The sequence below is a fragment of the Rhincodon typus genome, chromosome 24, assembly GCF_021869965.1.
Source record: "Rhincodon typus isolate 14 chromosome 24, sRhiTyp1.1, whole genome shotgun sequence".
NCBI lineage: Eukaryota > Metazoa > Chordata > Chondrichthyes > Orectolobiformes > Rhincodontidae > Rhincodon > Rhincodon typus.
In genome coordinates, this window is record NC_063355.1 from 12,178,690 (window position 1) to 12,192,525 (window position 13,836).

Consider the following 13,836-nt stretch of genomic DNA (forward strand, 5'->3'; position numbering starts at 1 on the left):
CAAAATTGTTACTTTGCATGGATCATCAGGCAGTAAAGGCATTATCGTGTACATAAAACTCTACCTTGGTGCCTTTCAAAATGGATGTACAAAACATACACTCAATTGTTGCAGTGTCACTCTACATATCCCATGGCTTCCATGAGTGCCGGTTTTAGTCAATCTGCTTCTCTTGACAAAGTACAGAGAAGGACATTCAGTCTCACAGCTGAAATTGGGCTGTTGTTTCCCTCCCCGAACCCTTCTCCCCCCACCCTCCCCAACTCCTTCTCCCCCCTCCCAAACCCCCCCCCCCACCCCCATTCTTTAATTTCCCATTCCCTCCCATTTCCCCACCGTCTCTGTTTTCTATTCTCACATTTCGTATTGCTGACTTACTAAGGCAACCATAACCCTGAGCATGCAGAAGGCTCAAAAAAAATTCCTCAGACTACGGATCAAAGATTTTTTTTCCCTGATGTTCCTTGACAACAGTAGTATCGTTGCCTTGTGACGAAGGGCAGCAGGGTTTTAAATAACAGCAGAACTTTTGTCTTGGAATCACAAGGACAAGAAGCTTGAGCTCAGTTGTGGGAAGATGCTTCAGATTTTGTGTGTTCATCCACATTACCACTTCCATGTGTTTTGTCAAAGCTAAAACAGTCGCACAGGGACTGAGTTTGGAGTCTTATTGATCGCTTCCCGTATCTCCGTACTTATATACACATATTTATTTTAAAACATCAGATGTCCTGCTCACTGGAAGAGTCCTTTTGCAAAATTAGGCATGGTCTAGATCCTAGATAAAAACAAAAAAAAAACACACAATTACTGTGGAAGAATGCTTAAGCAAACCCCTAAACAAAATGGCAGACTTTTAACAGTTTAATACATAAATTATTTCCTCCGTTTCTAAAGCTTAAATACTATACTTATTGTGCATATAATGTAGATTTTCAACTCTGAAAATATTCTGCAATAAAAATATGGCTAGGACAACATGCCAAAAGAGCAGCCTGGCATTATATGATCTAAGTCTGGCTGATCCATGTCTCTGATGGAATGATGACAGAGGTACTACGCATGCAAGTCATCTCGGTGGGTTAGACAGGGAAAACATCAGCCCAGCATCGTAATCATCAGCCCTTGCTGAGATGTATGTGACTCCTACCCCTTCCTATTCAAAGAGCTTGCTGAAAAATGACAGCTTAGATTCACCCTCAAACATCGAAAGAGGAGGTTATTGGCACCAGAGCTACAATATTGCAGTGCAGTTGGGAAGGGTACAAAATTGTAGAATAACAAATGTAATGAATGTTTCTACACAATAAGATAAATGTGGAACAGTATGGTTCAAGTGCTGTTTATTTAAAGTCAAATGCACCATCTTAATGGACTGCTGCTCTTCCCTGGCTCTATTCATAAGTTAACATTTTTTCCTTGCTAAAATAAAATAAGTACACATTTAGTTTGACTAGCTCAAGGGCAGTCTTCGCCTCCGTTCTCAATTACAGACTGCAACCCTCAAAAGCAGAGAGTTCACTAAATACTAATGTTTCACAAATGTGCTACGCGCTGCCATGCAAAATGGAGTGTATGAAAGCCTAGCATCCTGTAAGTATTTCTGACGATACATTTGCAGTCTATTCACAGAGGGCGCCCCTATTGCCAATATTTGAGTGTGATCAGCAGGTCACAAAGGGCCTTGAGCTGACGCCTGCTGCAATTTTTCAGCTAAAACAGACAATTTGGTTTTCAATTTAACTTTCCTGGCAGCTGCCCATAAACAATAGATGAGTAAAGATAATGATGTAGCATTAAATTAAGTGCGTGCTAATGTCTAAGGCCAAAACCTCAGGATAACATGGCCCAACTCTTAAAATTGTTGTGGCAACTTCAAGGGCATCACAAAACACGCTTGGTGCGATCCTATTCATGCCAATGGATCCCGTACATTGCAACAAATCTCCTACATCTACACTTAAAAAAACTTGCACTTATAAAGCCCCTTCTACATCCCAAAGTACAGCATAGCCAATTAATTACTTCTGAACTGTCTTCATTGTTGTCGTCTAAGCAAACCTGGCAGCCATATGGCTGACACACGGCAATAAGATAAATGCCCGATTCATCTGCTTTTTTTTTATTGTTGCTAGTTTGAGAGATAAATGTTGTCCACGATACACTGTGGATGCACTGTGACGTGTTATTTGGATATCACAGTTTCGTACAGTGCCCTGGAGATGGCGAAGGTACAAGAAGAAGCAAGCCGAACTTGTTAAATTCATGAAGGATTGAGGGTTACACCTGTGCTTTCCGTTTTCTGACTATCACCACAAAAGATTCAGCTCGTAACTTAACATCAGAAATGGCAAGTTCTGTGAAATGATATTTGGCCCAGACAGGCACATTCCTGCTTGCAGGGTGCTTAGATCTCTTAAAGGAGTGGATACCATTTCAATAGCTGAGAGAATACCAAAAGTAGATTGAAAACTACTTCCTTAGCTTTGAAAGTATTAGGGTGAGAGTGGGTTTTGTTAAACAGGTTCAGAACCGCCGCTCAGCCAATCTTCATTGCTGGGGATTTAGTACAAACACCTTATCCACTTGTAAAGGGACACACATGATGCCACACATGACTGAGGAGTGACCTCTCTGTTGACTTAGATGCGAACTAATCATCTTAAACTCAGCAAACAAGGTGGTGATCACTTGGCTGTGGAGATTTGCATTCACTACAGGACAGAAATAGGTAAACAAATCTCAAACTGGCCACAGTCCCTATTTAAACTGAAATGATGTTCCCCCCAAAACCTCCACAGTGATAAGTTCAAGTCCATAATGGAAACAAGACGTCCTCATCTGGAAGGACTTTGATGCTGGCTATATACTCAAGCAATTAATCTCAGCAAGTACAGAGATAAAGCTGCATTAACTGGCATGGAAGAAAGATAAAGTGAAAAAGGAAATCATTTTGGTTGTTTAGCCTGATGGAAAGCATGCATATATGCTTGCGTGTCAGTGCATGCACGTGTAGGCCCTGATTCGCTGTTTAAGGTCCCACACGAAGACTGACTAGTTGACAAGGTACCAAAAGGGCAGCTGATACCTGTAGCACTGGTACAAAGCAAGAGATAACATTTTGGAAAAATGGGGAATGATAATGAAAGGCATGTCCAATATGCTGGATAGCAAGGGCAAGGCGAATGTCTGGAGGAGAAAGCAATTTCAAACAGAAACTCTGATTAGTTCAGCTGAAAGGATTTTATTTCCTTGCTAGTTTTTTTAAAATCAATTTTGTCCATCTCCCATCCTCTTGGCTATCATTGGTCACTCTGGTGAGGCTGCACAGAAATTGGTCATACACTGGTGCTTCAGTATTTATTGCCTGACAAGTGACTGTGATTGTCAGATCTTTATTCCGTTACAGAGGTATCAAAGTTGAACTTGATCCTTGACCCAAGAGCTCCTGTAGAAGCGTTAGTTGGAAAGTAGTCAAGAACAGGAATCTTATTCAATTTTCTTTCCTTTAGCTCAGGGACCCCAAGACCACTTTTAGTGACTAACCTGGCAGATATCTGTTGTCTTTAACGAGATCAGAGCTTGAATTGTTATTGCTTTCAACATGACTCACTGGATTAAATCAATATGCCTTCATAAAAGATTAACAGGTCAGACACATCTTGTTTTTCTCTGCTGGTTACTGTTGGATCTTCAGCATGTTTTGAAAGGATGCAGTGAAAAAGACTATTGACCCAACAAGACCTGCTCCAGCCTGGATCCATGTATACTTATTCTATCACAGATCCTTCTCCATAACTTCTTGTAGTCACCCCTTAAAAATGAACGAACAAATTCTTTCTTCGATCCCTCCTGAAGAAAATTAAAGAACACTGTTTATATCTCTCTGTCAAAGTCTCTCTCTTACTCAATCTTCTTGGTATGTATCTGTATTCAGATTGTAATCATGAGTAAGTCATAGAAATGCTCACTGTTGACTTTCAATGGTCTTGAATACCTGTTCAGGAAGGTATTTCCCAACTGCAGGCTGCTTGAGACCAGGAAATATCAAATGCTCCAGGTTATCGGACTACCCTAGTGACCTAAAGGATGTGAGCTCAAGTCTAAAAATGGGCAACGACTCCAATACATCAGGTCACTTGTGGGCATGAGACTTAATGGATAAATCTGAAAACTCAATCTTTCCCTTTAAGGGGTCCTCGATCTACTTTACCTCAAAGTAAATGTGAAGTCAACTATATCCTGCTCTCTCTGAAAGAGATGACTGGTGGTCGTTTAACCTGAAGGTCGCCATGCCTCAGGTGAGGAGTGAAGTTGAGAAGGAGACTCCTTCATTGCAATCACAGCTGGTGCAAAGATCGAACCCAAGCTGCTAGTGTCACTCTGCATTGTGAATCAGTTGTCCAGCCAACTGAGCCGAACAGCCTCCCTACAATACCATGTAAATGGCAATACTCTCAGTATAACTAAGACTGGACAATAAACGCCACTTAACCAATCTTCAAATCCCAGGAAAAAATAAAGGAAAGAAAGTCATGAACTTTGAACAAATGAAAGGTATTAATTAAATATTCATGTTAAATACAGCTGCAGTTAAAACATAGAATCATGGTTTTACATTGCAGCTTTGGTGCAAACCAGCAGAATGTGTTGAAAATAAGGACGTTTTAGCTTCTATTGATGTTAGGCTTCAGCATCATCTTATCTGGTTAAAAAGTAACATCATTTAGACTCAAGTTTTCTTTCAGTTTCTGCCAAGCCTTAAATCTAATCCTGGTTGCTGAGGAGGTTCACAGAAAGTATACTCTGGATCTGCTTTATACCAAAAGCCGTAATGTGTCTAGACAGCAGTAAATTAAAAAGTGAAGTTTCAAGTTAGTTATTTATGACGACTTAAAAATAGCAGGTGCTGGCATCTTAAGAGATGCTGCAAATATTCTTGGTTAAATCACTGATATTATTCTAGCTTCTGTTACTCTTTGAACTGATCTTTTATGCTGTTTGAGGCCAGAGGAGATCTTCTGGTTTAAATGTTCCAAAGCATTGTGCAGCCAATGGATCATTTTTGAAGTGTAGTCACTGTAACATAGGGAACAAATAAACTTTGCTTCTGACTGTATTTCATTACCGCTCCCCAGAACTTGGGAATCACAAAGTAATATTTGATTTAGTAAATCAATCTTATTTGTTTTGCTTATTTTAAATGCATAATGCATTGGTTTACATTGATACTATTCCAGTGGATGGTGCACTCAAGTTCTGGAGGACAATTCCCTTCACCTATACTTTAAATCACACCGCCCTTTGGTCACCAGGCTGAGACCAGACACTTTCTTTATTCATAGTCATCGTTTAAAGAACATCCTTATAAATTAAACAATGCAAAAAGCCTCTTGGGTAAGGATTAAGAAGTAGAGTTTCCACTGAGATAACCTTCGCCAAATGCCTATTTTCAGAAACGATTTTCTCAAGCTAAAATTCAATTCGCTCATCATAACGATTTGAATCTCATTCACAAGATTCAAGAGTGGGTTCTTAAATAAAAAGCTTCCTCATTTCCAGTAGTGGTTGGGATCGGGCACTCATTGTTTAAGGAGTTGAAAGGATATCAGTTCTCTTGTTTGCTATCCCTGTGGGCCTTGGTAGAAATGTTCACCTTCCTGCCATCTCTTTGCAGCATAGCAGCCTGGCAATACTCACTGTCCTGCATCACACTTGAAGAATATTCATTTTGATGAAGAACTCAACTGCTGTCACCTCCCGTGAAACCATTGCAGCAAGGTATGCCATCAAGATTTAAGGGATAACTGATTCTAATTCTGTTGTATGTTTCACATTGTTATCCTGATCACAAGGTTATAAACAGTAAATTTAAATTTAACGAGAAAAGATCCCAATTTTAACGCTTTACATAGAAAACTGGTGTAGGAGAAGGCCCTTTGAATCTGATCTGCCATTCAGTATGATCAAGGTTGATCATCCAACTCCCCGTTTCCACTTTCTCCTCATATCCTCGATTGCTTTAACCGTAAGAACTGTATCAAACTCCTTCTTGAAAACATTCATGTTCTGGCCTCAAATGCTTTCTGCGGTAGTGACTTCCACAAGCTCATCACTCTCTGGGTGAAGAAGTTTCTCCTCATATCATTCCTCAGTGGCTTAACGTGTGTCCTTAAACTGTGACCCCTGGTTCTGGACTCCCTGGTCAAAGAGAACATTCTTCCTGTGTTTACCCTAACTAGTCCTGTTAGAATTGTATAGGTTTTTGTGAGATCCCCCATCATTCGTATAATATATTCCTAGCTTATCCAGTCTCTTTTCACGTGCCAGTTCTGCTATCCCAAGAATCAGCCTGGTAAAATCGTATTTGAACTCTTTCCACAACCAGAACATCTTTCCTCGGATAAGGAGACCAAATCTTTCCCACGGCAAGCCTAGTGGAAACTTGGCCCAGGGTATGAGAGGGGCAGATGCAGTTAAAATGAAGGCAGCAGCACCACCTCCCCCAACCTTCTCAATCTCTCTGCCTTCTGCTGTGTCCTGATGTTCCCGTTGGGGAATCTGATCCGGTTCAAGTGGGAGCCACACTAACTTTAAGGGAAGGACGTCTGGTTGTTAGGCTCAGCTCTACGAGGCCTGATTCATCAACATTCACCAGGTTCATAAACCTCCTCAGGCCTAGTGTGGACAGTAACTTTCCCGTCTCTGCACTCCCTCTAAAACTGGGGCCAGTGAACCATAATTTCTCTCTTGGCTGGTGCTCTGACTGGAGTCCCGGTTTTGGAAACATTCAGCTTTAAGAGGTAAAAGCACTTCGAATTGCTAACTCTGAGCTTGAAGGAGACCAGGCTGAGAATGATTGATGCTCAGCCTCTGAAAAGAATATTACCTCCCTCACAGTGATTTATCTTTTTACATGAAAATGTCATAGCAACACTATTTTTCATTTTTACAAAAAATACTGTGCATTTGAGCTTGGTAGGCAGGATAAGGGAGGTAATTGACATGGAAATAAGCATAAGGTTCACAGTGTGCAAGGGGCAATACAGGATCTTTCAAGGCCAAAGACCAATATATCTCCATCTTATTTTACAGGACACACACTACTGCTGTGCTTACTCTCTATTTTTTGCACAGTTGATGTGCCGGAGTTAAGCTATTGGATTACTGATAATTAATTTATAGAAATGGAGATTATTTGCTAAGGAAATTAAGTTAACACCAATTAGTTTGCGTACAGAGGACTGAATGACAGGCAGTGTCAGTAAACATTTGTTCAATCGTACGGGTTAGACTCAAATCCAGGCGACAAGACTGAAAATTAAGACAGCACTCAACCCATTCCAGCTCCTTATTCAGAAATACAATTAGAGATCTATTCACCACTTCCTCCCCTTTTTGCCGATATCCTTGTGGCCACCAGATGGTTCCTGAAAGATTCCATGGCATTTGCCTTCTCTAGCCTATCCTAAAGTCGACTCATGTGTTTATCACTGTTTAAAGAATGACTTGTTGACAAAACGTTTCACCATGCCCTGTAGCCACAATATCCTACCACACCACACCAACCTTTCCAAACGTTCGTTGTTGCAATGTGGGTGACACTAGAAAGAGTGTATTTTTTGCACATGTCTCCTTGAGGCTCCTGAGAGCCAACCACAGAGAGTTCGAACACACTGCACCTAACAAAGGAGAGGCAACAACTTTACTCCCTCAGGGACGCGAGTGAATGAGGTGAGTGTTGATGACAATTCAGCTGCTTTTCACAACCATTTTCCAGTGTTAGGCCAGATTTGAAGAATTAAGTTTCAAAAGCTGAGCTCTAAAAACTTCAAGCCAGTATGCCAGGCACATAAATACTTCCCACTGTTTGGCAATGCAGAAGAAAATTTAATGGCATAAGAGGAGAATGTCTGCAAGTTCTAGGAATTGTCAAACAATCGCACACTACAAGCTCATGTCTGTCCATCTCTGAGGGTCCAAGTAGACAGGGTCTCCTATGCTCTTTGCATTTGAATGGAATCTGACTATCCTCAGTTAATGAATCTCAATGAGTCAATTGGTTTCTGTACCTCTAGACCTAAGGTGGAAATGTAATCTTGAATTCCAAATCCCACTGCTACGTTATCTGAAATGTGATACATGGATTAGATGAGTGTTTTGTTGGACAGTGTTAGTGTCTCTATCTCTGGATCAAAAGGTCTGGGTTCGAGCCCCACCTGCCTTGAAAGTGTGTGTCATAACAAGTTGATTAAAACAGTTACAAGAATTTGGCAAGTGCAGGATTGGGTTCAACTGGGATGCTCTTAGCAGTGGGTTCACTTGCCAACACTGACAACTGAGGTGTGAAGAATGATCCTTTCGGCAAAGCAACACAGTTCCAACAAATTACTACACCAAGAAAACCATCAACGCCTTCAGCTGGTGAGAGGTTTGAGGAACATGGAACATTTAATGCAAAGCTCCAACTTCCTCCAAAGCTTGATGAGGATGGGACAACACACAGACGCAAGCTAAAGACTGACTGTGTCCTTGCACCTTTCCTGTGATGTTCTGGACAGTGCTATCAAGTATTAGTGACTGCAAAGAGTTGTTTTTTTAACCATGTTATGCCACTGTTGGCCTGAATAACAATTTAGGGAAGTAGCAAAGTTGACCAATGGCCTTGATGAGCTAAAATAGACTCCTGAACGCTGCATTTAACTGAAAATCAGCTCTGAATATTAACTCATGATAGTGTGAGATTGAGCAGTCATGTGGTTTTTTGTAACTGGAGTTTAGACAAAGTAGATAAATGTTGCTCTTGGAAACATCATGCAAACCCCCACCCTGCACCCCACACCCCACACCCCACACCCCCCCTCCCGCCATGTTCTACATAATTAAAATGGAACAGAACTGTTGTCTCATTTTGCTGCTGACAAACCTAATGCAACTCAATTCTACAGTGCAAACAGAAGAAAAGGGAAAATTAAGATTTGTGGTCAACAATGGATCTCATTATAAGGGCGGCACGGTGTCTCAGTGGTTAGCACTGCTGCCTCATAGTGTCAGGGGCCTGGGTTCAATTCTCCCTCAGGCAACTGTCTGTGTGGAGTTTGCACATTCTCCCCACGTATACGTGGGTTTCCTCCGGGTGCTCCGGTTTCCTTCCACACACCAAAGATGTGCAGGCTAGGTGGATTGGCCATGGGAAATTGTTCATATGTAGGTTAGGTGGGTTTGGGGAATGAGTCTGCTTGGGATGCTCTGATGGTTGGTGTGGACTTCTTGGGCTGAAGGGCCTGTTTCCACACCGTAGGGATTCTATGGAAATTATCATAGAGATTTGGGAAATAAGATACATATATTACATAGATTAAATAGGCCATTCAGCCCACATGGTATATACCAGCATTAACACTCCATTTGAACCTTTGCCCATCTTTCTTCACCTAATCCTGTCAATGTAACCCTCTATCGCCTTCTCCCATTTGTGCTTATATGTCTGTCCCTTGAATGCATCAAATTGTATTTCCAAAGACTCCCTTTGGTAGTGAGTTCACGATTTCCATTATTGTCTGGGTAAAGAGGTTTCTTCCAAATTTCCTATGCTGATTCTTGGTGACTATCAAAAAACTCTTCTTTTGCTCTTCCCCACAACTGGAAACATTTTCTCCATGCCAAGTCAATTAAAACATTTCATAATTTTATAAAAGCTCTGCTGACTCACCCCTTCAGTCACTTCTCTATTTCTGTTACGAATGTTAACCTGGATTTTCATCCTCGAAACCAATAGTACGAGTCGGGAAAATGCCTAGTTTTGCCCGCCCATGAGAAAGCACCTGAAAAGATGGGACTTTCTTTGCAGGTGGTTGAAAGTGCACGGCATTGGCGATTGCAGGCCGTGGTGGGGTCAGCCTACCCTGGAATACGTTTCAGGACAGCCACAGGGGCAAGCGGGTGTTTAAAAAGGTGCACAGATGCTTTGGGATTGCATCCCAGTTATAACGAGAAAAGGCCATCAAGGACTCACCCCTCACACTCACCATGCCACCTTGTGCCTTTCTATTGGCGTAGCTTCTTATAGCCTCCCACATCAAACTATATCCATAAACAGCTCTCATGGAACTTCATGCACCCCATCCCCAAGCTATGACACTTTCTTGCCCATTTACGCACTATACATTGGACAGAACCAATGCACCATACAGTGATAATAGGATGCAATAAAAGAAACTACAAGTCATTTAATCATTTGTTACTTCCCATTTTGTTTTCTTAAAAAAAAACCTTTTGCTACAGATAGACAGATAAAACTGGAAATTATCCAAACCCTTTAAAATGGTAACGGTAGAAACTGCAAGCAGTTGAGCACATTGTGAAATTGACAAAAAGGGATCAGGGAACCAGAGCTGTCAATCAATCAAAGTTTTCCCTGGGGCTTAGCTGTTTCAGCAGTCTAATCTCGAGGCTCTCTGACAAGAATGCATTATGGGATATGGGAGTGGTATACTTGGCATGGGGGCTCACGAACCTCCGAAAAGATTCCCGCATCCAGACCATGGTTCTGATGACGGTCCTGATGTGCTGTGAGCTTTGACTCTTTGAAAAGATGGCCTGAATCTATGAAAATTGCAGGGGAGTAGACCCTATCCATCCCCATAGTGGAGCTGAGCCAGGTTGGGATGCAGGCCTGTAACCCAAACCATTCCAAAAACCATGAGCCCTAGGAACGGGTCAGCAATCGCCCTACACCTCGTACCTGTAACCTTTCTGATAGGTTGGTTGTGGAGGGGAGAGGAGTGGTGGGGTTCGGTGGTGGTAAGGTCATGCATACCCCCTCAAACCAACTGCTAACCTGCCCCCAAGAGCCTGTAGAAGTTTGTACCCCTCCATGCTTTGGTTCCAACATTTTAACCATTAATATAAATCATCCACCCTTAGTGAGCATTCACACTTCTGCCATTTGATGATAGTATGAGGTAGGGGTGGAGGTTAGATAGGCCTTAGGTTTAGGGTAAAAGTTCGGCACAACATCATGGGCCAAAGGGCCTGTACTGTGCTGTTACTGTTCTATGTTCTATAAACACTTGGTTCCTGCACCTTGGATAAAAATAGGATCTTTTTGAATTTAGCACTAATTTCATACAGCCCAACTGAGCTCAGCTTTCCCATCAGTGTGATTCAACCCCATCACCTCCCATTAGATGAGGAGGAACTTTTTCATTCAGAGGGCGCTGAATCTGTGGAACTCATTGTCGCCGGGGGCTATGGAAGCCAAGACATTGAGTGTATTTAAGACAGAGATAGATAGATTCATGGTTGCTAAGGGGATCAAGAGTTACGGGGAGAAGGCAAGAGAATGGGGTTGAGAAACACATCAGCCTTGATCGAATGGCAGAGCAGACTTGATGGGTCGGATGGCCTAATTCTGTTCCCATATCTCATGGACTTACTCCCCAGTGGCAATACTATAATCTTCTGGAAATGGAGGCAAGGCTTCCATATCTGGGCATCCTGACGTTTTGGAAGGATTCCAAGGTCATCCGGAGTCGGTGAGAAGTCTGATCCACAGGCCCCTGCGCATCACTAATAATCAGCTTAATCATGGTTTAAAAATATTCAGCTTAATCATTGTTTAAAAATATTCAGCTTAATCACTGTTTCAGAAGAAGAGGGCACCCATTTAAAACAGAGACGAGCAAACTTTCTTTCCTCTCAGGAGTCTGAATCTCTTCGGAATTCCCTCCCTCAAAATGCGGTGGGCGCAGAATCTTTCAATATTTTTAAGGGCAGAGGTAATGAGATTCTTGATTACAAAGAGAGCTATTGGGGTGATGCGGAAATGTAGAGTTGAGGTTAAAATCAGATTAGCCATGATCTTATCGAATGTTTTGCAGGCACGAAGGGCCGAGTGGCCTAGTCTTGTTAGTGTGTTTGACAGACTCCAAAGCTTACCTGCTGACTGACCTCTCATGGTGGATTCATGCAGCCCAGAGCAAATGTTCTGGAAGGCGCCCTCTTGGTCAGGAAGCCCTGTGAGAGGGGGCAGGCTGGCTCTTTGCTCACGCTCTGGCTCCGAAGGCACGGCCCCCGGCCTGCAGAGCCTGGTGGCCTCGCAATCCTGAGGCGTGGCCGAGTCACCGTCCGTGTCCTCGGGGATTATGGGAATGCGCTGGCTCAGCTCGCAGAGGCCGGGGAGGTTGGTGGTGGAGGAGGAGGAGGAGGAGGCCGGGTAGCAGTCGTGCAGCGATTCGCTGGCCAGGGTGTACTGCACGCTCACAGAGTAGTCCTCGGCCAAACAGCTGCCGCGGCGCGCCCGCTTCTCCTCGTAGAAACAGCAGGGCAGGCCCTCGTAATTGCCCGTCTCGGTCCGGCACGAGGGGCCTGCATGAACACTGTACAAACTCTGCGACGTGGTACACGGATCAGTGCTCCTCCCGCACTCGTCACAGCGCTTCCCACTCAGCAGCGAGAAGCTGTGACCCTCCGCTCGCTGGTCGTCGGCCCCCTTGCAGTCCAGAGGATGGGTTTCACCAAAGCAACAAGCACAGGCCTGCTGAGGGGCAGCCGCCCCGGGTAACTCTGGCCCACTCCAGCTCTGCACGCTGTCCGCAGTAGACCCTGAGGAGCAGTCGGGCCTACCTTCTGAGGTAGAAGTGTTCGACTCCCTGTACTCCAGTGAGGAATCGCTGCTGTAGTTCATGTCCATGCTGCAGTTGGACAGCTGGTCTCCTGGCGACGGGGCCTGGAGCAGCCTGCTTTCACCGCCGGGCGAGGGGCAGAGGTAGGCCGGCAGCTCGTCCTCCTGAGGGCCCGGGGTCAGGGGGTGCCCTCCCCTGCCCGAACCCGAGTCCGGGGCCTGGCAGGGGCTGCGGCTCCGATAGACGTAGGGGTCGTAGTCGCTGCTCAGGGAGCTGCGGAAGGTTGAGCAGCTTCCATAGACACCCTGGTTGCTGACCTCGGTGCAGTCCAACATGGAGTCGCTGGAGGAGCAGTGGCACTGCCTCGAGCTACTGCTACTGCTATCACTGCCCGGGCAGTCTGCTAGGTAACCGCTGCAGACCGATCGGTGACCGTGGTAACAGCTGAAGCTTGAAGTGCTGCCTGCATCCAGCTGGGAGGACGGTGGGATGTGAACCACAGTGGGATACAGCATGCTCCCACTGGACTGGAAGGCACGGGAGGGCCCCTTGTGATTGACGATCCCTGCCTGAGATTCCGACTGGGGATAACTGAGTCCTTGGATGTAATAATGTTGATACATGGTTTCGTACTGGGAAAAGCAAGCAGCCCTTGAGTAGCTCCGCCCACTAAATTTCGGCCTCCTGAAGCCGTGGGCCTGAGAGTAGGCCCGATGTTCCAAGTTACAATGGTGAGCGCCCAGGCTGTGGATGGGCGGGTAACTCCTGACATAGGAGCTTGACTGTGCAGCGGGGTACAGGCCCTGGTCGCTGTGCTGGTCCACTGTTAGCACAGTGACTGGGTTCCCACGCGGGTCCATGCTGGTCCTGGTGGGGTATGTGGTCAGCTGGCTCGCCCTGTGAACACGCCCAGGGTAGTGGACGGGAAGCACGACACGCTGCCTGCTGCGGCCTTGGCTCTCGGCCTCCACACAGACGGGCCCGTTGCTCTCCTTTTTTCGCTCTGTGGAGTGAAAGTGGCAGTGGTAAGCAATGGTTCACTGGGTTACAGATTTCAGTGTCAGTGTACCTCTGTTATGCTGCCCTCCTGCTAACATTGACTGAGCACATGCCTGGACAATTGTACCCCGGTTTTCTATCTATTCATTGATTCACGGGACGAGAGTGTCGCTAATTGCTCAGGGGGTAGTTAAGAGTCAACTACATTACC

General features: G+C 44.5%; 1 protein-coding gene across 3 annotated transcripts in view; it reads right to left on the reverse strand.

Annotated features, from left to right (window-relative positions):
- Nucleotides 1-306: 306 nt before the first annotated feature.
- Nucleotides 307-13,836, reverse strand: part of znrf3 (zinc and ring finger 3) — a 224,817-nt gene continuing 211,287 nt past the window's right edge. For 2 of the 3 annotated variants that reach the window (XM_048611622.1, XM_048611621.1), the window contains exons 8-9: nt 11,941-13,629; nt 307-778 (exon numbers count right to left, since the gene is read on the reverse strand). In XM_048611622.1, coding sequence (XP_048467579.1) covers nt 723-778; nt 11,941-13,629 — 1,745 coding nt within the window. In that variant the 3' untranslated portion in view covers nt 307-722. The remainder of the gene's footprint in view (nt 779-11,940; nt 13,630-13,836) is intronic. The other variant, XM_048611623.1, reaches the window with a different exon arrangement.